Here is a 26,727-nt window from a genome sequence, read left to right as displayed (position 1 = left end):
CCTGTTTCTACATAGAGCAGAGAAAAGAGAAGAAATAGCTGGGTAGAAAGGCGAAATGAGCAATTGTATGTACATAGTGTGTATAATATCATGACTGTAATATATTAAGAGGATAAACATGTTGATGGGAGGAGTGCTTCTGTAATGAAAGCGATTGTCCTTCCTGATTTCTTTTTTTTTAAAGGAAAGTCACACAATCTCCTATTGACTGATATTCAGTTCCTGCTGTCTTTCTAAGCTGTTTTGCCTTAAAGGTGATGCATCATCTTAAAATGACCTATTGTTTAATTCAGATTTTTGTTTTATTTTATTTTTACATATCACAATTTGCATTAAAAAGAATAAAAAAAATCTTGTAATTTTCACATTGGCCTCTGGGGCTCTTTTAGATTCTAACTTCCTGTTATTTCAGGAAACAACACACATACATTAGCCACAATGGTCAGACCCTGTCCAGATATATTGAAACATGTCATAAGCATGAGCAAAGGTCATTGTAAAAGGTCAGCTGTGACATCACCTATTGTGATTGGTGAATCCTGTGTTTTCAGCTGTGTATAGAAGTATTTCCTGTCATTGTATCCCTGTCTGTGATGATAAGGCGCCTGCTGTAAACTCTTCCTGAAACAACAGGAAGTACAAGTTAATTTTTTTTATAAAGATTGTGATATGAAAAAATGCCCAGTTTTTTTAATTCACGAAACACAAAAACCTGAAAACTTTTTCACTTTGAATAAGCATACATATACAGCTATCTCTCTATAGGGCAGTTCGATACACAAGCGCATATCTTCACTTTATTTGGCAGTATCGGCTTGTTATTTAAGTTACGACTGTGTGGCATAAATTATAGCATACGCGCAGACCAATTACTTGAGGCAGATTCACATCGCAGTCTCCAACCCCTGAAGAAGCCTTCTTCTGGTGTTACACCTGAGGTTCTCCTTCCTCACAGGGATCCTCCACTGTCTGCTGCTTTTGTACTTTGTATTTGCTGTGCGTTCACCCAGTATTTCTTTTGCACTGCGTTGTTCATGCCTTGGCCATTTATACACCTACCTGATGCTGTATTATTAGCCTTGTCTGCTTTTATTATACTATTACATTGTAAGCATTTAATTTTTGGCAGCTAATCCTTGATGTATTATTTTATTAACATTATTATCTTAGTCTGGTTGCATGCTATTGACTTAACCATTACATGTACAGATTGTATTTTTGGGGCCATCCTTTCCGAGGTATTCAGAACCCCAAATATGGTCGGAAACACATAGGTGTGTTTTACTTTGTCATCTTTATTTTTTAAATGTTTTATTTTCCTATATTAGTTCATAACTTGTATATTTTTATACAAATATTGAATTAAGTTGACTATACCTTTTCGTTATGCATTTTTTTCTATATTTGGATTTTCCAGTTTTATTAAGAAGTCCCTTTCGATAATACCGTTGCTCTAGAAATGGCATAGTTAGCACCAGATGGTAATCTTCATGCCCACCCCAGGGTAAAAATATACTCTGATCAGCCATAACAATAAAACGTTACAGTGAATACTATTGATTCTTGAAAATGGCGCCTGTCTAATGCTGGGACATATTAATCAGTAAGTGAACTGATGTGTTAAAACAGAAAACATGGCCAAGAGTTAAGGCCTCTATAACGTCGGCTGAAACAGAAAACATGGCCAAGAGTACAGGCCTCCATAATGTCATCTGAAACAGAAAACATGGCCAAGAGTTAAGGCCTCCATAACGTCGGCTGAAACAGAAAACATGGCCAAGAGTACAGGCCTCCATAATGTCGACTGAAACAGAAAATATGGCCAAGAGTAAAGGCCTCCATAGCGTCGGCTGAAACATAAAACATGACCAAGAGTACAGGCCTCCATAGCGTCGGCTGAAACATAAAACATGACCAAGAGTACAGGCCTTCATAATGTCGACTGAAACAGAAAACATCGCCAAGAGTAAAGGCCTTCATAACATTGGCTGAATCCACCAATATTGACAGTCTAATGTGTGTAGGGCCTCCCGTCTCCTCATCGACAGATGATGTCTGGGGTGATAAGAATCTTGCATGTATGATTTCGGAGTACCAATCCTTTTGTTCTCTGCGAGATGTTGACACTGGCAGCAACTCTCTTATGGAAGCCTCAAGAGAGAGATGGAGGGCAGCCGAACGAAGTATCATTTCACCAATAACTATCTGTTGTGTGTGTGGGTCTCCTAAGGATCTGAGTGACATTAATAAGTGACAAATTGAGTTGTTTAGATAACACCTATAAAAATGGCAAGTCTTATAGGGTTTTCTGAATATATGCCAGAAGTGGTCAGGAAAACTGGTGACATTGCCATGGGCACGTATGATTTATTGATGCCTGTGGGATGTGATGCCTAATATGTCTGTTTTTAGGCCGATCCTACAGAAGAGCCATGGTATCACAGATTGCTGAAAAAGTGACCCATTATAGAGATGGCAAACAACCTACTGCTTGCTCTATATGCTACGGAATAGCTGCAGTCTGGTCACAATATCTACCCTTGTACACTGTTATCGCTATATGTGACTGAGTAACTGCAGTCTGGTCACAATGTCTACCCTTGTACACTGTTATCGCTTTATACGACTGAGAAACTGCAGTCTGGTCATAATATCTACCCTTGTACACTGTTATCGCTAGATGTGACTGAGTAACTGCAGTCTGGTCACAATGTCTACCCTTGTACACTGTTATCGCTATATGTGACTGAGTACCTGCAGACTGGTCACAATATCAACCGTTGCACACTGTTATGAATAACTTACCTGGGAAAAAATAAAGCACCAAAGTGATTTGGGCTCTTTACTATTTATTTGTAGTGTTAATTTTAGGTTACATATGTTCATCAAGTTCAAACAGGAGAGAGAAGATGCAAGTGAGATGAAGAGTGGCGATTATATGGGTGGGTATGCCATCCTTTTATGATCAGTGGAGATCCAACCTTTGACGCCCCCGTGGGTTCTAAGAGTGAAGTGGTCCCAGATTTTATTTGGCACTATGGGCCCGATTCATCATTCAGTCACCTTTCTGCTTTGGCTTATGGTTTTCGTTGACTGTTTTTGGACGACAGCTTGTTCTCGTTTTCCTCTGCCCTCCTTGTGACTATACATACTTTTTTCCCTGTCCACATTGTGGAGATCTGTATACAATGTTTTTATCTCTTAGGCCATGTTCGATGGCTTTTTTCCACGATCCATATACAGACCGCAATGCACGGACTCCCCACGGATCTCCCAACCCTGACTTGCACATTAGCCATTATTATAATTTTTTCCTAAATATAGCAGAAAGCAAAAATACCCACATAAGGCATTACCTGACCTGTCCCTAGAAAGTCACCCACAAATTATTTCTGCTCCCTGCATTATTATCGAAGAAATCTTTCACATGACCCACCAACAGATTTGACAGAGATGTAGTATTGACTGTAGGCTGAATTAGGGACACATAGTAGAAACATTTTTACAGAATTCAGGATAAAATTTGAACCTGTTTCTCAGACAATAAAAATGAGTCCAATCCACCGTCAAGCAGTCTTGAGGGTGAAGCCGAATGCCCCGTATGTGCAACTACAGAGCTTTGAGTTCGCGAATATAGGCCCATCTGCCACAGGGGAGCAGGAAAAATTCTGTCTAAGTTGGATGTGACCTCATAGGAAAATTTAGGTCGCCAATTTTTCCATGACACATCAGTAGCCAAACCATGGAACCCTAGAATTGTCATGGGATATGACGTTTTGTAAATAACATTTTCTTTTCGTGTACAGCATCTACGACCAGCAGGTCTTCACTTCCCACCTTTCAGATCTCTTTACAAAGTGACGGCACATTTACCGGTACTCAGAACTATGCAAAGCTGCCGCTTCTGGCTAAATAATCACACCAGCAGGGACTCGCCAATAATTCTGTCAGCTCTCATGCTGTGCAAAGAAGCCAAGCAACCTGACACGACTGGAGGAAGCGTGCAGTTGGCCTCAGTAATGACTGCTATCCTTGTTTTTTGCCGGGCTACTTGCTATTTCTTCTTAAAAAAAAAGAGGGCAGCTATGAACGTGAGCTGGAAGATGCTATATTGGGGGGCAATGGAAGATGTCACGGTCCTCGCCACTTAACGAGCGCCTGATTGGCAGCAGTGTAAAGCGTTAACGACCCATGTGATATAGGCTGCCCTCTTTTCTGTTAGGTTGGGAAGTCGCTATAAATAAACACACTTCTCGGTGCGCCTTCATGCCATGGAATAGTGCCGCATCAAAGTCGAGGACACGTAGGAAGTGCCTGTCACAGTAAATGCGGATGACAGCATGCCACAGGCAAAACGAGACGATTCTGAAGGAGCTTCGTGTGTTTCCACTGTGAAATTACCTTAGTGAAGATTTATCAAAGAACAAGAAGGGGAGATTACACCTTGCAACGTGGATGCAGATAGCGAGCAGGCGTGGTGGGTTCAGATAAACTAGATATAGTGGTGTCTATGAAATGTAGGGTGGATGAGATAAGTATTGGATGGGAAATTTAAAGAGACCCGAAACCTATAATCGGCAGCTCCTAAAAACTAATCTTATAAACGTCACTAATGTCCATCATGTTTGGAGCTGGAGATACTTGAATTGGGACCACTAAACTTGGGTGAACACTACACAAACGACAACTGATTGTCTACATGTTTGCTGATCAGCAATAGGTTAATAGCCTGTTTAGACAGAAGTGCGTAGGATAGATTGTTCTTTTCACCTAGATTGTTGATCTCGGGAGCACATGACCTGTTTACACATGATGATGTTCTGTTGAGAAGGATGATTTTTGAGCAAGCTTAAAAATAATTTCACACGACGGAGGAGGATTTTGCTCTTTCGTCTGGTGAACAGCAGCCTGTTTAGACTATTGGGAAGCGAGCGTTCTTAAATATGCGCTTGTTCCCAGTAATCTTGAAGTGTAAATACACCCGAGCATATTATTCGAACGTGCAAAAATCTGACCAATGTAATTCAATGGAGATGTTCAGATGATCGTTTTTTTCACCCATGCAGAGTGTCCGAGTGAAAGCGCTAAATAGGGGCAAACTGATGGCACACAGGTGAAAATTTGGTTGAAAATCATCTGAGTTTTCTGGATGAAAATTGGGTGATTTTTCATATGGTTATTTGACTCCAGATAATACTCCCCATAAAAAGGGAGTTTCCTGAAGTGGTTTCCATTTAAAAACTTGTCGAATTTGTCTGCTGCAAACTCTATGTGAGCACAGTCTTTTAAGGTGGCTTTTAAGTGGTCTGATTATAGGCCCATTAACATGCGCATGTCAGTTGGCGTTCCTTTAGGGACTGAACATTCTTATAAATGCTCGTTTGCAAATTATCGTTCCACCTAAATACACTTTTCCGCCGTTTCCACACATCCGTTTTTTTATTTTGGGTACATGAAAAACGGACCAATTTTCATCACTGTTTTGGATTAGATTGTTATCATTGTTTGGTTTGTGGCAATTTTTAACCAGTGTTTTTCTAGTATGGTAAAAAACTTAGACTTGCATGGGTAAGTTTTATCTGTGACAATGAGACAACAAGGATCAAACCAGACACGTCGGTTACATTGGATGTGTATTTTACTGTGCTTGTTAATAAATAAAAAAAATAAATGAAAAATATGGCATGGAGTCCCCCATAGTTTTCATAAGCAGCAGAGGGAAAGTTGATGGATAGGCGCTAATGTTAATATTCTGTGAAGTAGCCAATAGCCATAAATGTTCCCACTCCCAGGCTATTATTATCAAATCAGAGCTGTTTGCTTAGACTTTACGGGTTATTATACGGGAGCCCCCAAAAAAATGACGTGGGGTCACCCTATACTCAATAACCAGCAAAGGCTATGCAGACAGCTGCGGGCTGATATTAATTGCCTAGGAAAGGGCCATGGATATTGGCCACCTCTCAGAGTAAAAATATCACCTCTCTTCCACCCCAGAAATGGCGCATCAATAAGATGCTACAAATCTGGTGCTTAGCCTCGCTCATCCCACTTGCCCTGGTGCTGTGGCAGGTGGGGTAATATTTGTGGGGTTGATGTCAGCTTTGTATTAGCAGGTGGCATCAGCCATAGTCATATTGTAAAAAAGACACAGAATACAATCCTTTAATTGAATGACAGTTTTTATTTGAAATAAAAATGAAAAAAGCAATTATACACACCTAATCCATTGAAAGTCCATGTCACCTGTAAAAAAAAGAAAATAATAACCACGTACTCACTCACCTTTACTGCTAAACACTAGTGTTTCATTTGTTGCTTTATAGTTTTCAAGTTTTCAAAGAGTTGTAATAAAATTGCCTACAAAAACAAGAAAAGGCAAAGATTGATGTTAACAAAAATGTTTTAAGCGAAAAAAAAAATCTTCAAGTAGGCGCCACATAGGATAGTTTTGTGATGCGATTTCCGCATCGTTTTTAACCACCAGAAAAAAAGTGTGAATATTGCCTGATATGTTATGGCTCGGCTTTCCCCAAAACAGATTCACCTGAATAAAATTTTAGCAGTTTGACAAAACTCGCACGATTTAGCAAATTTATCAAGGTGGTCTAAAAGAAAAATCTGCCTTTGTTGCCCTTAGCGACCAATCACCGTGCAGCTTACATTTTGTTAGAGCAGTTTAAGAAATGAAAACTAAGCGCTGATTGGTTGCTATGGGCAAGAAAGACCATTTTTTTCAAACTATTTTGATTAATAGGTCATGTGGGTAGGGTCGGGACAAATGACTTGTGATCGATCACTTTTGTTGCCCTGTGATGTGACCCCCCTCATTGGAACATATATGTTCCATAAATACTTGTTTGATAATTGCTCACGACATAATCACAGGTGGGCCTAAAAAGGAAAAAAAAAAGCCTATTTAGAGTCGAAAGTGAGGAAAATAGTAGCCTTAGAAATCAAATTGTTTCACTTTAGAAAAACATCAGTGACCTGAGTGGCAGCGGCACCTGCAAGGGTTGGAAAAATAGCTTCATGTTAAATATTGAGGTCTTTGTTAGCCGTCCCTTGTGGTGCAGTCCTTCGGAAGCCATTAACTATAATCCCTTGATGCATTGTGAAGCTGTTAGTCTTTGATATCAGACATGCAGAAGGTTAATAAAAAAGTGTTTGGTCTACTGAGATTATATTTTCTTCGAGTACAAATAAGTACAGAACAGACTGTTCACTCGGTAAAATCTGTTATTGCAGCGCCAGGTTTCTGGCAAAGAATGATTACTAGATATTAGAAAATCTCTGCTGCGAGATATTACAGCACAGATCCGGCTTCCATCATGTTAAAGGGAAGCTTTCACTAGATTTTTTTAATTTAAATTGAGCATCCCCTCTGATTGCTTCTGTTCCACTGATTCTGGAACAGTTTTTCTTTTTCTTCTGTGTCCCTTCGTTCTAAAGTTATGCCCCTCTGTAATAAAGATGTAAATTTTCCCTTTGATTAACTGGGTGTATAACACAGAGCTTCTCTGTGGGCGTGTGCTGTTTCTCCTCTGACTTGGGCCAATCAAAACATGGCCACGCCCACAGAGAACTTCTGTGGTACACTCGCTTGAAGGGAAAATTGACATCCTTATTACCGGGAGGCATAACTTTAGAATAAAGGGACACCAAAGCAAAAGAAAAACTGTTCCATAATCAGTGAAACTGAGATAATTGGAGGAGGTAAACAGTTTAAATAAAAAAAATTCAATGAAAGGTCCCCTTTAATGTCCTGAACACTCCAGCAGTGCATTTCTTCATATTCTGCTTTGATTTAATCTTCATCTGACTCTTGGTTTTCTTCACTTCCTCAGCTCTTGTTGGAACACTTGGAGTGCCTGGTATCCCGGCACGAGCGATCATTGAGGATGACCGTGGTGAAAAGACAGGCACAATCGCCTGCTGGGGTCTCCAGCGAGGTAGAGGTGTTAAAAGCTCTGAAGTCCCTCTTTGAGCATCACAAGGCTCTCGATGAAAAGGTAACATGTCTCATGATGTATTAATGACAATGGTACAATGGTATAAAGAGATTAAGTAGCAACACCTAAATGGGAAATAAAGACACATGTGACCTTTTAGTATCATAGATTAATGCGAGAAGATTATACAGAATGAAAGGGCTTTCTATACCAGTCGGACAACCCCTTCTTCCAAGACAACCCCCTGTTGATTCATTGTTCGTGGTAGGTTAAAGGGGATCTTTGGGGGATTTTTTAAAAATTTTAACAAGTATCTCCTTAAATTTACACTGCTCCACTGATTCCATAACAGCTTTTCTTTTTCTTCTATGTTCCTCTGTTCTAAAGTTATGCCCCCCGGTAATAAAGAGGTACATTTTTCCTTTGATCTACTGGGCGTATACCACAGAACTTCACTGTAGGCGTAGCCTTGTTTTGATTGGTCAGCATCAGAGGAGAAAAAGCACACGCCTACAGAAAAGATTTGTGGTACATGCCCAGTTAATCAAAGGGTAAGTTTAAAAAAAAAAGGGACATAACTTTGGAACTAAGAGGCACAGAAGAAAATGAAAAAATGTTCCACATTCAATAAAACAGTGGCAGTTTGATGGGATACTAAACTTAAATATATAAAAAATCAGTGAAAGATTTTCTTTCACCTCTTACGTTCAGTTGTTGATGGCTGGGGAAGCTTGATAGTGGCAACTCATGGAAGACTCAGAAGTTTAGCATGAAACTTGGGTGCTCTCAAATCTTCACTGATTTGCGGAATGGAAGGTCTCTCCTGCAAGGTGGGGTTGGGGACCTTCCTTCTGCGCTCTCTTTTTGGGTGCCTGCTGCTTGTAGCTAAGCTGCGGCCCTCTCCTGCGTGATGATTGCTAACCTGTATGGCAGACAGCGTGAGCCTATATCACGGGCACTGTCCTGTTCACTGTCAGCCCTGTTGCTCTTGGTCTGCTGCTGTGCCTTCAGGTGTTCATTTTGTCCAAGGGACCTGCAGTCCCCTGCACTCCAGATTCAGCTGTCAGGGCGTACATCTCCTGCCCAGCCAAGGACTCTGGCGTCCCTTTTTTATCAACGCTTCGCTCTGGGGTCAACTATATGCAATTTTAGTTCCCCAGAGCCCCTTGTGTCTGCTCCTGTCCCTTCCCTCTGCACAGGCCAACTCTAACTGTCTTGTCATGAGCTCCAACTGCTCTTGTTTCCATGACAACTCTCTTGTTTACTCTCTCTCAGCTGTCGTCTTACTGACTCACTAACCCCACTTGCTGGCCAGAATTTATAAGGACGCTCCCCTTTCTGGCCTGCTGCAGGATTTGTCATGTACACTGTGTTACCTGGCATGGGGACCCCCCCTCCTGCCTCCGGGCATGACATCATCCCTTAGAGGGAGGCAATGTCACTGTGGCAACCTGGCTCTGGGGTGCCACACATGCTCTTACTCATAATAGAGGGTTTTAATCACGCACCCTACTTTATGACATTAATGGGCCGCATTGGCAGTTGTAGGTACAGTAACTCCTTTAAGGCTGCAAACACAAATCCGAGTGTTGCGGCCCATGAAAGGAACGGTATGAATGGACTGGCCATGTGTCTCCAGACCCAAGCTTGATAGTCTTGTATATGCCTATGAGGCTGTTGAGTTAGGGTCTGGAATCCCGTGGATGGTTCGAGACTTGCGGTATGTGACGTGCTGATGTGTGAATGTGGCCTAACACATAGATTTTTGAAAATTTGCCTTAACATTCTCAGTAAAGGGCCATATAATTATTTCAGTGATACAGTGATTGCCATCTGTAAATCTGTCTTGGAAATCTTGGTGGCCCAAGATTAAAGACTTGTCCAATCTTCTCTAAACATGCATCAAAGGCATATCACCATTCAAATAATATTTTATATGTAATAACTCTTGATAAGGATGTGGCCACTGTCCAATTTTTCACTCTACATTTTCCTATGCATTCTTTAACATTTCCAAAAAAAAACACACTACATGGTACTAGGAATAAATAGCCTCCAAAAGGTGAGAAAATATTGCTTTTATAGGATATTCAATGATTTAAACAGAATGAATCATTTGCATAAATATGATTTTGGTTTTACTTGATTATAAATGTCACTGTTCTCCTGAGTTCGGGGCTGTCTTTCTTTTGTTTCTATGCCTCTCCATTCCTGAGGTATGCCCAATTTCCTTGTATATAAATCTAGACTTGTTACAAGTGGGTGTGGTCCTCAATGGTTCAATACGATATGATACAATACACTTTATTGATCCCGGGCTTCTTCCTGTTTTTTTGTTGTTGTTGTTGTTATTCCTGTGCCTCTACATTTATGAAATATGGCCCCCTATTTCCTGTATGTTCATCTAGTTTTGTTAGCCAAGGTGGCAGGGTCCACATCTTCTCCATAGTACTCTGTGGGCCACGCCCCCTTGCCAAACAAGACTGGATCTTCATAGAGAGATGAAAGGGCTTTATCTCAGGAACGGAGAGGCGTAGAAGCAAAAGAAAAACATTGCTGGATTCAGAAAAACAGTGGCATTTACACTAGGTAAAAATACATATCTAAAGAAGTTTCTTTTTAAAGGGTTTATTGTTGCTTTAAGGAATATTCTTGGCATATCCACAGCCAAGCTTTGTACGGTACATGATTTTTTTTTTATTACTAAATCACTGTGAAAAATGTATTGGACTCACACTTTATCCTACAATGACGGGTCTTTCCGGTTCTACAATGGGATATGGTGTGTTGCATTTAGATTAGCATAAAATGGATTCATTTATGCACAGAGTGGGATGAGTACACAATAGCGCCCTTTGTTGTTTGCTACCTACCGTGCTCCAAGCACCTAGGAGTATGGGACTAAGGAACTCCATCAATATTTTACCCCCTTAAAGCCTGTCAATTAATATGTATCTGGCAATGGCTCGGGGGCCGCACATACCGCAGGTTCCCACTAATGAAACATAAGGCCTCATTGTCACGAATATTGGCTCAGAGCCTCAGGTATAGCGATAATTCTCACTGCTATTGGTTCAGGGCACAAAATGCTCATCTCTGCTGTGAGCAACTTGCATTATAAACAATAGGTAATTTCTTAATATATTACTTTTAATTAACTTGCTCCTGCTCATGGACTTGTAAAGGTTAAACACCGCAGGACCTGAATTCCCCTTTTCTTGTTGAATATTTTTCTTCTAAAAGTAGTAATTTTATTTGAAGTGGTTTTCTGGTGAAAACAAGTTCTCACCAATTCACAGGATAGGTGAAAATCTAGTGATCCATGGGGGTCTGACCACTGTGGTCTGCAGGGAATTTTTACCCCTGCTAGAATAGATCTACAGGTCAGATGCCCAACTGCCGTTCCGCAGGGGAGGGAACGTTTAGGTGGCGGCAAATGGGCAGAGCAAGCTTTGTTCTCCTTTTAGTCTTGCTCAGATTTCATATTGTGAAATGTGACCATTTATGCAAGAATTAGCAATATACTAACCATATAACCCCTATATGTATATTTGGCAACTTCATTTTTCTTTCTTTAATGCAACAGGTCCGAGAGCGTCTTCGTGTAGCCCTTGAAAGGGTGGCAGTGCTGGAGGAAGAGCTGGAAATGTCCAGTCAGGAGGTAAGCTTATTCAGTTCGTTAATCATCAAATTATCCCAGTACAGGAGATATAATGTCTGCCTCTTCTTCTTCTTCCAGTCTCTTTCACTACGAGAACAGCTTGCAAGAAGGAGGTCAGGAATCGATGATGACAAAGATGGAGACTCGCAGAGCTCTGTAAGGATTCCATAGTATTTTTGTTTCTTTTTTAACCAGGAAATGTAAATTTGCAGAATGATATCGGCATAGGAGGGGAATAGTTATTACCTGTTACCTGTCCTGTTATAACTACACTTAGATAATGGTAGAAGAAAAAGTGGTCACCATACACTACATAGACAAAAGTATTGGGGCAAGCGTCGTTATAAATTGAATTCAGATTTTTCATTCAGTCCCTTTGTCCCTGGTGTATAACATCTGGCCCCCCGCCCCAGAGGTGTAACATCTGGCCCTTCGCCCCCCCCAGTGTATCATATGGCCCCCTCACCCCCCGCTGAGGTGTATCATCTGACCCCTCGCTCCCCCTGAGGTGTATTATTTTAATGCTATGGGCTTGTTATAAGGGGTCGACTAAAGGCCCCTTTACATTTAGCGATGCACCAGCGATCTGGCCAGCAATCTGACCCGGTCAGGATTGCTGGTGCTTCGCTAAATGATCGCTAGTGAGCTGTCACACAGGCAGATCTCACAGCGATGCAGCAGCGACGCAGCGCACGATACTCACCTTTCACACACAGCGATCCTGACGTCTTCCCGCCCGCGTCCACGCGTCGCTCGTCGGCGCCAGCAGGAAGCCCAGCAGGAGCGCCTGACGAGAAATGGAGCCGGACATTCTCGCGCAATCAGCGATGGACAGCGGGGGAGCCGGTTGGAGGTAAGTATTACACATAGCGATATCGCTATAACGTCACAAAATCGGTGACGTTATAGCGATATCGCTATGTGTAAAACCCCCTTTAGGCTTCTTAGTTCCAGTAAATGGAAGTCTTAATGCTACAGCACAAGAAATTGTGGACAATTGTAACTTCCAGGTTTGTGGGAACAGTTAGGGGTTCATTCAGACATAGTTGGGGGAGTTTGGTGGGAAGAACAAGACCGGCTGCACAGAGTCTGGACCTCAACCCCACCCAACACCTTTGAGATGAACTAGAATGGAGACTGTGAGCCCAGGCTCTCCTCCCTTGTCAGGGTCTGACCTCAGAAATGCTCTTCTGGATGAAGGGGCCTCCAAGAAGAGTAAAATCTGTTTTAGATGCAAAGGGACCGACTCAATATTAATACCACCCTACATGTGGTCTCCAAAAGCTAGCTCTAATGAAGCATGCATGTTCTGTAACTTGCCCATGCAGGCAGAGCTTCTTTGGGAATATTTCTTCACCTATACCTTTTTGTTCAGTTGTTTTGATATCAAACAGCAGTAGATGTAATTCATGGAAGCAACAAATTGGAACATCCCCTTTTTTACAATTTCAGACCATCTTGAATGGCTCCTCTCTTCATGAGCTCAGAGGAGGGCGGGAAACTGAGCTGGAGGAGATGTTGGAGAAGCAAAGGTTAGAGCTGTGTCAGCTGAAGGAACGCTTGACCATGATGTGCCGCCAAATGGCCGAACTGGAGGAAGAGTTAAACACGGCACAAAAAGATCTAATAAAATCTGAAGAGGTCAGCGCCAAACTTCAGCGCGACCTCAAAGAGGTAAGGCGAGGAGGGTCATACTTTGCACCCCAACTCATGGTGTCAGCATGTTTCATCATTTCTTCATACCAGCAATTGATTGCATGTTATATTTGTCTGTGTGCCATGTTTTCAGTCCTTTCTGCTCTGTTTTCTGTTACCAGGCTCTGGCGCAAAGGGAAGATATGGAAGAACGGATTACCACGTTAGAGAAACGTTACCTAAGTGCGCAGAGAGAGGCCACTTCACTTCATGATGTCAATGACAAGTTAGAGAATGAGCTCGCCAGTAAAGACTCCCTCTACCGACAGGTAAAGTGTGGTGGAACTTAGAAATTAATTGCTCGTACTCTAGGCCAAATCTCTGACTCACTATAGTTGGGCAAGTAATTTTTCTCATAGAAGGAGCCCCCTTAAAAATAAGACGAGTACAGGAACTTCACATTGGATAAAAGTTGACCATCTGATGCATATGGGAGGCTCCCAACATTATCTTTCAGAGAGAGAGAACTATCAGGAAGTTGGGATTTTAATGCCCGTTTTTTTGTTTGTTGAGTCTTAGGATGGCTATGCACATTAGATTGCTGACTGCCAAACTACGCTTCGGTTGACAGCAATCTCAGTCGTCTCTACTGTACTCCAAAGCGCCTGTTTGACCAAGTGCTTCTGCATTCTTCATGAGAAAGTCGCCAACTGACACTTGGGTTAGCGGCTTATCTCAGGGAGAACAATGCGATTGTCAGTTTGAAGTTGGACATCTGCATCTCTCCTGAAATTAAGTTGGCCAGTACCCCCATACATATTAGATCATTGGCGGAACCCGTCTATTGGTGGGTTTAGCTGACATTAGTCTAATTTGTGTGGGGACACTTACAGTGGCTTCACCTCTCTTCCTGAGCTTAAGCATTCATGTATATTGGGGGTGTCAGCAGAGAATGCTGTTTGCCTAAAGAGTATTCATTTAGCAGTTACCTCCTGTGTATCACTAGGTTTAGTTTGCTTACGATTGCAGATAAAGGAGATTGCCATTTGCTTCTAAAGGCCCCCATCCACATTAGATGTCTGTTGGCCCGTCGTTTGGTCAACAGCCCTCTCAGACTACTGTCCCATACACAGGAGCGCTTGTATGGCCGAGCGATCTGGTGTTCTCTATAAAAAAGCCAGTCTGACATGTCAGTCGGTGACTTATTTTCGAGAGAAAAATGTGATCGACAGTCCGAAATCTTAGAAGTACAATCTTAGTTGGATCCCCCATACATATTAGTGTGTCGACCTAACCTGTCGTTACCGGTGGGTTCTGACAACGTTAGACTAATGAGTATGCTCTTAGATCACTTGCTTTTGTCCTCCAGTTTGTAACTATTTTATAACTGATGACATCACTCTTGTCATATGACATCATATTCCTTGTACTACTCATGGTCTTTATTCCCCATTTATTTGACACCTACATCTCCATTCCTCTTGTTCTTTATCTAAAGGCAAGTATAAGGGAGGATGTAGTTTGGAAGGCCGTAGATGGCCCGCTACTGATGTAGACGGTCAGTGAACTGTATAATGACCACTTTGGACCATGGGCTTAGATTATATGCAGGGTTTCAGGTCATAGATTCTGCCCTTTACATCACGAGTCTTCCCTGTGCTATTGATCTGCCTGCTGAAATTACAGGCATGGTGGATTAGAAATGATGACGTAGGGGCTCTACAAAGCCGTCTAGACTTATGACGCTGACAGTCCCACATCCTTGTCCTGCTGATTATTGACCTTTTTCACTTGCGCTGACTTGTATCGTTCCTTTGCAGAGTGAAGAGAAAAACCGGCAGCTGCAGGAGTGGCTGGAAGACGCCAAGCAGAAACTGCAGCAGACCCTTCAGAAGGCGGAGACCTTACCGGAGATTGAGGCTCAGCTGGCGCAGCGAGTGGCAGCTCTCAGCAAGGTATCTATACTTACATGCTGCCTAATCAGAGCTCACGGTGGGGGAGACCGGTGAGGGGGGCACATAACTTCCTTATTCAGTCCTCTACATTGTGTTTGCTGCCTGGATTACATGTCAGGATCGTTTCATAAATGGCATGAAATTGTATATATTAATGTTGTAAGAGCAAAAAGATGCTTAAAAGGGATTTCCATCCTTATACTAAAGTTTCTGGAGCTACATCTCCCAACTCCGTGACATGCATCTAATTCCTAGAACGGGGTTGCCTGACCTCTGTCTTGCGGCACTGTTTCCGAGGAAGTGGCTACGCATGCGCAGATCTCTCCATTCACTTCTATGGCAGTTCCTACGGGAGGCAAGCAAGTCCTGTGGATAACTTCTCATGAAGGGGAATGGAGATAGCTGTGCATGCTTAGCCACCATACCATCCACAGCGGCTGCCAGATGGGTCAGGTCCTTTCCTTTAGTTAAAGGGGTATTCCCATCTCCAAGTTCCTATCCCAATATGTACTAGGTGTCGTAATAATAATAATATTAGCAATTGCCTCTAATTAGACATTTTTTATAGTTTTTCTGATTCGCTATGTCTCTTTCTTCCTGTGCAGGCATTGCAGGACCTTAGATATTGATGGTTGCGACCGCTAGCAACTAGCTAACTGTCACTAAATCATTGGTTGTAACCATGGATATCTAAGGTCTTCCAGTGCCTGCACATGAGGAAAGAGACATGGCGAAACAGAAGAACTATACTACATTTCTAATTGGAGGTATTTGCTAATATTATTTATTATTACACCTACTACATATTAGAATAGGATCTTGGAGATGGAAAATCTCTTTTAAGGCGCCAAAATTCATTCTTAGGCCTTAGTTTTTAGATGGTAGGTAGAAGTAACACCCTCACCCCAAAATAAACATGCATTCTTGGATTGGCAAAGTATATTTCACTCGGTAAATTTCACCAAAATGTTGCACTTTTTATGCAACTTACCTTCTAACAAAAAGCGTGACTAAGCAACATTTTAAAAAACACATTATTATAAAGGAAAGATGGAGAGAAGGCAAAGGATCCAGTCTGTGGATCTGGTATGACAAATCCCTATCCCCAGTACACCTTCTTTTATACTACAACAGTGGGTCACATGGGATTTGCGTAACCCAATGACACACTGTTACCAAGGCAGACATGCAGATTTACCCCCTGCAACAGAAGCCTCATAGGTCCAAACAAAGACCCAATCAGTGTCCCTTGCTACCCAAGCTTATATTCCCTTGTGACGGCCACCTCATAGGTCACATAATAACCCAGTCACCCATTGTCACTACCCTAAGTCTTCTCTCCCCAACAACCAAGTGGAAAAGCCCAGACCCATTTGGTGGGAATTTCTCCCACCAAATCTATCCTGAGGAGAAAATGGGGATTCACTTGGGTGTTCAATAACACAAATGGATCACTCCAAGTCGTTCTGGATTCTTCCATTCCTCTAATGTCGATCTTTTCAGATACATATTACAACAAATTTGATGGTCATTTTTGACCTTGCTCCAGTTTGTGTGGCCAGTGTAAAGAAGCAGTATAGCAGTCTTTGGAAAGACTAAAAGGGTTGTCCAGGACTAAGATATTGATGACCTGTCACTAAGGTCAGATCTGTGGAGTTCCAACACCCGGCACCCCCACAGATTGGGTCATACCGTGGTGCCATGGAGCACCACAGCTCCACACAATGTATAATTGCTAGTCTTGAGTATTGCAGCATCCATTAAAGTGAGTGGGTGCTGAGCTGCAGTACCCAAGAATGGCCACTACACACTGTATGGAGCGTCTGTGTTTTGCCTCCATATACTTTGAACTTCTTGCCGCTAGGTATCAGCTACTAGGAGGGGGTACTGTGTGTAGGACACCTACTGAACTAATATAGATGACTAGTCCTAAAGAGAGGTCATCAGTATCTCAGTACCAGACTAGGGGATAACGTACTGAGCACAGAGGTGTCCAAATATTAGGACTGGGTGTATGACCCCTACTAATCTGCTATTGCTGACAGGTACTAATGGGAGGTCATCAGTATTTCAGTGCCAGACTGGAGGCTAATTTACTGAGCACTGAGGAGTCTTAGTATTGGGACATGGTGTTTGTCTCCTACTAATCTGTTATTGATGACCAGTCCTAATCTACTGTTGATGGCCAGTACTAATGGGAGGTCATTAGTATCTCAGTGCCAGACTAGGGAATAACTTACTGAGCACTGAGGGGTCCTAATATTGGGACTTGGTGTCAGACCTCCACTAATCTGAAATTGGTGACCAGTCCTAACGGTAGGCCATCAGTATCTCACTGCCAGACTAGGAGATAAGTTACTGAGCACTGAGGGTCCTAGTATTGGGACCCTCTCCAATCCAGAGAACGAGATTTTGCTGAGCCCTGTCTGGGGCGGATGACAAGCTGTGCACTAAGTAGGGGCGCAACCAGAATAGGTCGTACCCTGGTCCTGCAGTCTCACAAGGTCTCTTTTGCCCATACTTGAAAATTAATTAAAGAACCGTAATAGAAGGGAACTTGTTGTTGATTTTAAATTGAGGCCCATGAGCACCTATTCGCCAATACTTCTCTATGGGACTGTCAGAAATAGCTGATTAAGGTGCTCTACTATTTCCGACAGTCCCATTGGGAATGAAAGGAGCTGAGATAAGTATGCCCATCTTTGGTTTGCAGAGCCTTTTTCTTGAAATCGGTGGTGGTCCCAACCAGCGATCAGTAAGTCATCCCCCTATCCTATTCAGAACTACAAAAGAACCGTTCTTTTGACTACTATGTATTTTTCCCCTAATAACTAGGCAGAGGAGAGACATGGAAACTTTGAAGAACGGCTCCGTCAACTTGAAGCCCAACTAGAAGAGAAGAACCAGGAGCTGCAAAGGGTAGGTGCTAATCTATGGTCCATATAAACCTGCTCCTCATAGGCGGATACTCCACATGATTTTCAGATTCTTCATTCACAGTGATCACTCTGCAATTCATCCTATAGATTTGTACTTAGGGGTTTAATGTCACGTGTAGAATTGCTTGTATGTGTGGACTACACAGGCTTAATTTAGAAAATGCGTGAGGAGCAGGGTTTGGAGGTCACACTCCTACTTGTGCATGCTGAACATCTGCTGTCTCTTCCAGGCCCGTCAAAGGGAGAAAATGAATGATGAACACAATAAACGTCTTTCGGAGACCGTCGATAAACTCCTGTCTGAATCTAACGAAAGGCTCCAGTTGCATCTTAAGGAGAGGATGGGAGCCCTGGAGGAGAAGGTAATGCATCCATACCATAGGTTGACCGATGGCTGCTTTCATCATATTCTCTTTTCTTAGCTGTAGCCTATGACAGACATGAGCCTGCGGAAAGGCTTAGAGTTGCCAGATGCAGCAAGACACCTTGTATATTCGCACCTTGTGATTTATATTCAAGCGTCCAGAGCCCGAGAACTTGACAACTGATTTATCTGCAAAGTTTCCTCTTTGTTACAATACACCCCTCGATGTCCCTCTGATATATTTTTTTTTTTATTTATGGATCATCTGAATTGATCTGAGCGGCAAAGCAGATAGCAGTTATGGACAGGAGTGGCACTGTTTCTGGCAAAAAGCCTAACAACTTGTTATAGACGACCCCTTTAAGCTTGTATTTGAAGCCATAAACTGCCGCAAGTATGAGCCTTTAAGTGATCTCTGTCGCTTTAAAAAAAAAATGTAGGCCAACAAAATTAAAACTTATAATACTTACCCAAAATGATGTTTTCAGCCTGAAAAGTCACTCCGATGTGCCGACTGTGTAACTTGGTGTCCACTGACTATTCTCCAGCAGCAAAGAAACCCGATTACAGGAAGTGGGAGTGTTTTTCTGGTTGCTCCTGCTCTCCTGTCTGCTAATCTGTAGATAGGCGAGTATTTGGTTCAAGGCAGGAATGTCATTGGACATTTCCAGGAGCAATGCATGCTGGGAAGAGCGGGAAAAGGAGGTTTCGGCATCTATGGTGTGACTGACTTGAATTGTAAAACACCTTTTATTTGCGTTTCTTAAACTATCTTGAAAGGAGTTGTCCACTTTTGGGGACTGTTTTTCTTTGCCTAAAAAAAAAAAATCTTTTTTTTTTCTAATTTGGTTTCATAAACAATGTGGCACCCTTTGCCTTGTACAGCCTCTGTGTTGCATCTATTGCTGGCTGTAGAATGAGTGAACTGAGAATCTGTCAGTGAGCTAGTTCTAACGGGCCAATTGGATAGTTTGTAATTTTTGTTTTAGGCTAGTTTCACATTGCGTTTGGAGGCGCAGCGGACCAGCGGACGCTCGTCGTGAAGCTTTACCCCCTGCTGCGCCTCCTCCGGTCAGCTCCGCCTATGGGCGCATGCCGCTGCATGCGGCCTGCGTACACTATCTTTAGCATTGGGTATGCAGGCCGTGTACATTTATTCTTTTGCCGCCCCATGCGTCCTTTTGAGGGTGCGGCGATCGCACCAAAAGGCAACACGTTGCGTTTGGCGCAGGTCGCCGCACCGTCAGAAGGACGCATGTGGCAGCAAAATCATACCTGCGCTCGGCCTGCGTACCCAATGCTAAAGATAGGGTACGCAGGCCGCATGCAGCGGCGTGCGCCCATAGGCGGAGTTGACCGGAGGAGGCGCGGCAGCGATTCACGGCGAGCGTCCGCTGCGCCTCCAAACGCTAATGTGAAACCAGCCTTAAAAAGGTGCTCCCAACTGATTTATGACCACAGACCACATCAAAGTTGAATGTGGCGGGGAAACAAAAGAGCTTGTAATAGCCAAATGGTGCAAAATGTTTAATGAAACCCAAATGCAAAAGTGATTTTTAGCCCCAAATACGTTTATTTACATACCCCCTAAAAGAAAACTAAAGAAGGGGTGCTCAAGAAGGGTTCCTCTTCTTGCGTGCTTATTTGCAACTAACCTCTCACCTTCTGTCTCAGTAACCAGCTCTCCACGCCTTACTCACTATGCGCTTCCACTGCTCTCTATTTACTCACTATATACTGTCTTCTCCTTTTTGCTTGCTTCCTCTCACTCAGAACACTCTCTCTGAAGAGATAGCTAACATGAAGAAGTTGCAGGACGAGCTTCTGCTCAACAAGGTTTGTACCACCAGTGCAAGTGTCTGTACTCCTCACATGCACAAGACCATAATGAGCTATATACCTAGTATGGACACCCAAAATAAAAGTGTTGCCCCGTGAAATTTCCATGTTAGGCCGTGTCTGGACTGACTGACAGCCTCCCGATCCCGTATCACAGCCTACAGATATGTAAAAAAAAATCTAGATATGTATAAAACTTCAAAAAAAGTCTAAAAAAAGTAATTTTTTATTGCACACCTATATCAAAAAAACATAAGTATCCAGACAACTGTAATATCCTTGGATAAGTCATCTTACAGGTTATCTAATATAAAGCATGAACAATAAAAAAAATACATTAAAAAAATAAACGTTCCTTTCACTGAAAAATTTAGGTAAATCACGCATTAATTAGTATCTATCTCAAGGTAGCGCAAAAAAAATTAGTTTCGCTCACGTGAAAAGAAGCCTCCTACAACCACATCATTGAAGAAAATATACCGTATACCGTATATGAAAAAAATAAAATGAAAAAAAATATATATGTTAAAAAAAATATGAAAAGGGGAGAGACAAACGTGATGTAATAATAGTAGTAATAATAATATATTGGATTGGTCATTAATGCCCATTCAGGCCCTGTCATTAAAGAGTTAATCATTGGAAAATCCAATTTAAAGGGGGATTGTCCCTCTAACTATATTTATTAACTATCCACAAGACAATTGAAAAATATGATCTCTGGGGGTCCAACTGCTGGGATCCCCATTGATATTGAGAACGTGGATTCCTATGTTAAGTGGTGGTGCACTTGCTCAGCCACCGCTCAATTCACTTCTATGGGACTGACGGAACGAGTCAGTTCGATAGTGCTCCAACGCTCCATTCACACATAGGGCTTTGGATCCCCTGTTCTCAAGATCAGTGTGGGTGCTAGTGGTCGGTCCCCCAGTGATCATACACTTATTTTGGGGACAGCTGACAGATGTATTTATTGTGAAAACACACTCCAGCTATGAAATGTATTAGTCTGAAAAAGTTTGTGCACCTCCAAAATTATCCATCCTATCAACAAAGGAAATAATACAGGTTAGGAATGTTAATTAATGACGTGAGAGGGGAACTTAGGAGGTCCCTCCATGATCCAAGCTTTCTGAGGAACTCTGATAAGAGCCGAGGCTGGAAAATTGCTACGTACATAATATTTCTGGTGAATTTTCTCTCCAAATATTGTAATCTAGCTTTGATTAATGAAGGAAACCCCTTCGATAGGCCCTATTAGATTATATGGAGGCTGTGGAGAGGATGGGGGATTCTGTAAGCCAGAATGGACAGATGCTCTATATGAACTTCTTCTGTTCTGATGATGGACTTGTGTGGCTTCCCCTCCAAAAAGCAAGGTGGTGGCAGCAGAACCTAGTGTAGTCATGTGTTTTCCGGGGGGTGTTGAGAGCAGGACCAGGGACAATCAGATGTTTGCCAAAGAGACTGTGACCGGGATATTGGATGACCAACTCTTTTTACAAGAGTGCTCGGAGCAAAACTGGAGGCGATCAGCCGTTTGGTAAGGGAACTGGGTGAAGGGCTAGGGGCGATCAGCCATTTGCCAAGGGAGCTGGGAGTAGGGCTTGGGGCGATCAGCCATTTTCCAAGGGAGCTGGGTGCAGAGCTTGGGGCAATCAGCTATTTAAGGGTGCTGGGAGCAGAATAAAATTTGATTCGCTGTTTGATAAGTTTGCTCAGAGCAGAACTAGGCATGATTGGCTGTTTGATAAGGGTGCTGGGAGTAAAACTTGGGCGATAAGCTGTTTGCCATTGGTATTGGGAGTAGCACCAGGGACGAAAACCATTTGCCAGTAGTCTTGGAAATAGTACCAGTGATGATCAGCCATTTGCCATGGGTTTGGGAGCAGTACCATGGGCGATCAGATGTTTGCCATGGGTTTTGAGAGCAAGATTAATGGTTTGGTAAGGGTGTTAGCAGCTGGACCTGGGGCAATCACCAATTTTCCAAGGGTGTTTGGAGCAGGAACTGGGGTGATCAGCTAATCGCCTAGTGGCCGCTCTGAAATTGATTGTCTGTGATGAAACAACCTCTTTTACATTCAGGTCTAGACGCTTACAGATGGGTTTTCTTGCCTTTTTAACTTTTGGTCAACATGTGTTATGAAAATTGAAGGATGGGTGAAGGACATTAGAGATCTGTGGGGCCTGCATTTTGCTGACAGATCTGGGTGATTGCTCAGTCAGAAGCTCGTATAATCCATTCGTAATGTGCTGTAGTTATGCATAACACACTGACCAATGTAGTAGTTCACATTTTTAATACTGAGCCATGGTCCGCGTGTTAAAAAAAATATATAAAACTTGCCTTTTAAACTCAATTTGTGCATTAATAAAACTGGTGACGTACGGACACCATCATCTTACTGAATGATTCTTTCTCCTATCTTCTTATACTCTAGGAGCAGCTCGTGGCAGAGATTGAACGCATGCAGTTAGAGATTGATCAACTGCGGGGGCGACCCTCATCCACATACTCCAGGTGAATCATTTTGTCATTTGGACAGTTCTAGGAGCTCAGCGGTAATGTAGACAGCCAAATCTGTACTACAACAAGTATATGATAAAATAAAGTACAGTGCAGAGATATGTTTACTACAGTGCACTACCTGGAGTGTCCACCGGGAGTGTAGTTATAAAGCTTGATAATGAAAAATGGTGATTGTTATAGGTGATCACAAAGTCTCTTTTCATGAGTTACTATGTCATTTATGATCTGTGCAGTTATCCTGATCACCTCTTTGGTTTAATTCATAAATATAAACTGTTTAATAACCATTTTTGTTTTCTTTTTGGAATCCTCCTTTAAATACCCAAATGATTTTTCTCTTAATAATTTAACTGTTTTCAGAACAGGTACAGGGATCGAGGAGGTCTGGGGGAGTCCTTTGCCTCCTTAAGTTCATACTGTAGAAAAAAAGGGAAACATGTAAATGAATAACACACAATAACAGGGTCTGACCTCACATAGGGCTTGTTTGTAGTCTGTAACTATGGAAACACACAGCTCTGCAGAGGCGCTGGCGCTGCAAATTGACATTTTTAACACTACGACTACCGGACTTATCACCCTCCCTAGAACTACCGAATGGAGTCATTTTGACTTCTGGCTTGTTTTCATTTATTTTTAGAGTTTCTTGCTCCTGGTATTGATGTAACTTTAATGTTGTTTATTATTACTATATTATAAAATAGCAAGAATATCATCAGGCTTTAACGCAATGCTTCTAGCCATATTAGAAATTAGCAAAACTGCAGGACGTATTCTACAGAAATTATGTAATCCACTCAAGAGTTCACTGGTTCACTAACCATCTTGTGTATGTCAAGTATATTTGCAAAAATGCTAATTATTCTAAGTCAACATTTATTCTAAACTGATTGTAAACATACAAGTAAATGAAAACTAAAAGAAATAATAACATTTAGCAAGAAAGACAAGCAAAATATAGTAGGGAGTCAAAATGACTGCCTTTGGTAATTAAACGTAAATTTTGAAAAAAGGTACTCTTTTTTTTCAAAAATTATTTATTGTCACAAAATTTTTTTTGCATCCTAAATGAGTAAAAGTCTCCGAGTTTCAAGCCGGAATTCGGAAAAATGTAGTCACAGAAGAGAAATAAAAATTGCGAGGAGTCAAAATGACTCCATCAGTAGTTCTAGTGTAAAAGAGATTAATTTGTAAAGTTACTTCCTGTTTTATTATTTTAGATGAATATTAACGGTTGCAAGACATACTCTTAAAGGGACATTGGGATCTTGGATATTTATGGCGGGTTCCACCTCTGGGTACTCTCCAAAATGGGGATCCCCATTAAGGTGGTCATTGACTGCACCATCCAGGTCGAAAAAAATAAGTGACCACGCGTGTGTGCGTCTCCCTCTATTCGCTTCTATGAGAGGAACTTGCTTATTTAACCTCCATAGAATTGAAAAGAGGGAGCAGCAAGGCATTTATAGGATAGGTCAGTGATGGCGAACATTTTACAGACTGGGTGCCCAAACTGCAACCCAAAATCAACTTATTTGCCGCTTATTGCCAACAGGGCAATTTAACCTGAATACTGAGTTTTCTCTATCGCTTCATTGAGGGACACAGGAAACCATGGGTGTATGCTTCTGCCACTAGGAGGCTGACAATACTGAGTTTTTTGTCCCCATCCTGTTAAATATCATCCCCCATCTTGGTATAATATCCCCATCTGGTTTAAGGCCCCCCCCTCATGCTGGTATAACATCCCCCATCCAGGTATAATGTCCCTCATGCTGGTATAATTGCCTCCCATCCTGGTATAATGTCTCCCATCTTGCAATAATGTCCCCATCCTGATATGACGTCCCCTGTCCTGGTATAACGTCCCCTGTCCTGGTATAACATCCCCCGTCCTGGTATAACGTCCCCCGTCCTGGTATAACGTCCCCCGTCCTGGTATAACGTCCCCCGTCCTGGTATAACGTCCCCCATCCTGGTATAACGTCCCCCATTCTGGTAGAACGTCCCCCATTCTGGTAGAACATCCTGCAATCTGGTAGAGCGTCCCCCATTCTGATATAACATTCCCTATCCTGGTATAATGTCCATATTCTGGTATAATGTCCTCCATTCTGTTATAACCTTCCCTCATCCCGGTATAACATCCCTCATCCTGGTATAACATCCCCCATCCTGGTATAACGTCTCCCATCCAGGTATAATGTCCCTATTCCTGGTATAACGTCCCCCATTCTGGTATAATGTCCCCATCTGGTATAACATCCTCCATCCTAAAACAACGTTCCCCATTCTTTTATATTGTCACTCGTTCTTGTATAATTTCCCCCATCCTGGTATAACATCCCCCATCCTGGTATAACGTTCCCCATCCTTGTATATTGTTCCCCATTCTGGTATAATGTTACTCATTCTTTTATAATGTCCCTATCCTGATATAATGTCTCCCATCCTGGTATAACATCCCCCATCCTGGTATTCTGTCCCCTTCTGGTATAACTTCCCCCATCCTAGTATAGTGTCCCCCATCCTGGTATAATGTTGCCCATCCTTGTATAGCATCCCCCATCCTGATATAACGTCCTCCATCCTGGTATAACGATCCCCATCCTGGTACAACGTTCCCCATCCTGGTGTAACATGCCCCATCCTGGTGTAACATGCCCCATCCTGGCATAACATCCCCCATCCTGGTGTAGCATGCCCCATCCTGGTGTAACATCATCCATCCTGGTATTCTGTCCTTCATCCTGGTATAACGTCCCCCATCCTAGTATAACGTCCCCCATCCTAGTATAACGTCCCCCATCCTTGTATATCTTCCCACATCCTGGTATAATGTTCCCCATCCTTGTATAATGTCCCCCATTCTGGTATAATGTCACTCATTCTTATATAATGTCCATATCCTGGTATAATGTCCTCCATTCTGTTATAACGTTCCCTCATCCTGGTATAACGTCCCCACATCCTGGTATAACGTCCCCATCCTGGTATAACGTCTCCCATCCAGGTATAATGTCCCCATTCCTGGTATAACATCCCCCATTCTGGTATAATGTCCCCATCTGGTATAACATCCCCCATCCTGAAACAACGTTCCCCATTCTTTTATATTGTCACTCGTTCTTGTATAATTTCCCCCATCCTGGTATAACATCCCCCATTCTGATATAATGTCCCCCATCCTGATATAATGTCCCCCATCCTGGTATAACGTCCCCCATCCTGGTATAACGTCCCCCATCCTGGTATAACGTCCCCCATCCTGGTATAACGTCCCCCATCCTGGTATAATGTCCCCCATCCTGGTATAATATCCCCCATCCTGGTGTTCTGTCCCCTTCTGGTATAACGTCCCCCATCCTGATATAACATCCCCCATCCTGGTATGATGTCCCCCATTCTAATATAATGTCCCTATCCTGGTATAATGTACTGATAGGTAGTACATATATACCTTGGCTAAGCCGTAAATGTCTAAGATCAGAATACCTCTTTAAGTGTATCCTCTCTTTGCTGTATCATGTCTTTTATATACCCTTCTATTTATTGCTGCACTCTATCTTTTCCCTTATACCACCGCACTCCACAAGTATCTGCTTCAACTATGCATTTTGTAAGTGTGTACTCAAGCAACGTTTGACAATAAAAAAAATAAAATCGAGTTTGTTTGTCTGATTATGTGGCCAGTACGAGGGAGCGCAGATGCCGGAGTCTGTGGCCTGTGTGTTTTGGTGTCCATGTCTTTTATGTGTAACCACATGTTCTAGGCCTCCCGTCACCAAGCGGAGGACGCCACTAAAGGGGATTGGCACATCTTCCCCGGAATGCCCCACATCCGTCCGT

General features: G+C 42.4%; 1 protein-coding gene across 7 annotated transcripts in view; it reads left to right on the top strand.

Annotated features, from left to right (window-relative positions):
* The window catches only part of PPFIA3 (PTPRF interacting protein alpha 3), a 136,385-nt gene that overhangs the window by 62,635 nt on the left and 47,023 nt on the right, over positions 1-26,727 (top strand). For 5 of the 7 annotated variants that reach the window (XM_073570947.1, XM_073570948.1, XM_073570949.1 and 2 more), the window contains exons 4-13: positions 7,848-8,012; positions 11,539-11,613; positions 11,692-11,769; positions 13,066-13,287; positions 13,431-13,577; positions 15,069-15,203; positions 18,039-18,122; positions 18,373-18,504; positions 20,280-20,342; positions 22,790-22,869. In XM_073570947.1, coding sequence (XP_073427048.1) covers positions 7,848-8,012; positions 11,539-11,613; positions 11,692-11,769; positions 13,066-13,287; positions 13,431-13,577; positions 15,069-15,203; positions 18,039-18,122; positions 18,373-18,504; positions 20,280-20,342; positions 22,790-22,869 — 1,181 coding nt within the window. The remainder of the gene's footprint in view (positions 1-7,847; positions 8,013-11,538; positions 11,614-11,691; positions 11,770-13,065; positions 13,288-13,430; positions 13,578-15,068; positions 15,204-18,038; positions 18,123-18,372; positions 18,505-20,279; positions 20,343-22,789; positions 22,870-26,727) is intronic. The other 2 variants (XM_073570952.1, XM_073570951.1) reach the window with 1 other exon arrangement.

This window comes from Dendrobates tinctorius, unplaced genomic scaffold (assembly GCF_039654945.1).
Source record: "Dendrobates tinctorius isolate UK_male_01 unplaced genomic scaffold, ASM3965494v1 ptg000028l, whole genome shotgun sequence".
Lineage (NCBI taxonomy): Eukaryota > Metazoa > Chordata > Amphibia > Anura > Dendrobatidae > Dendrobates > Dendrobates tinctorius.
Note: the sequence above shows the minus strand (reverse complement) of the source record. Positions and strands in the feature narration are given on the sequence as shown.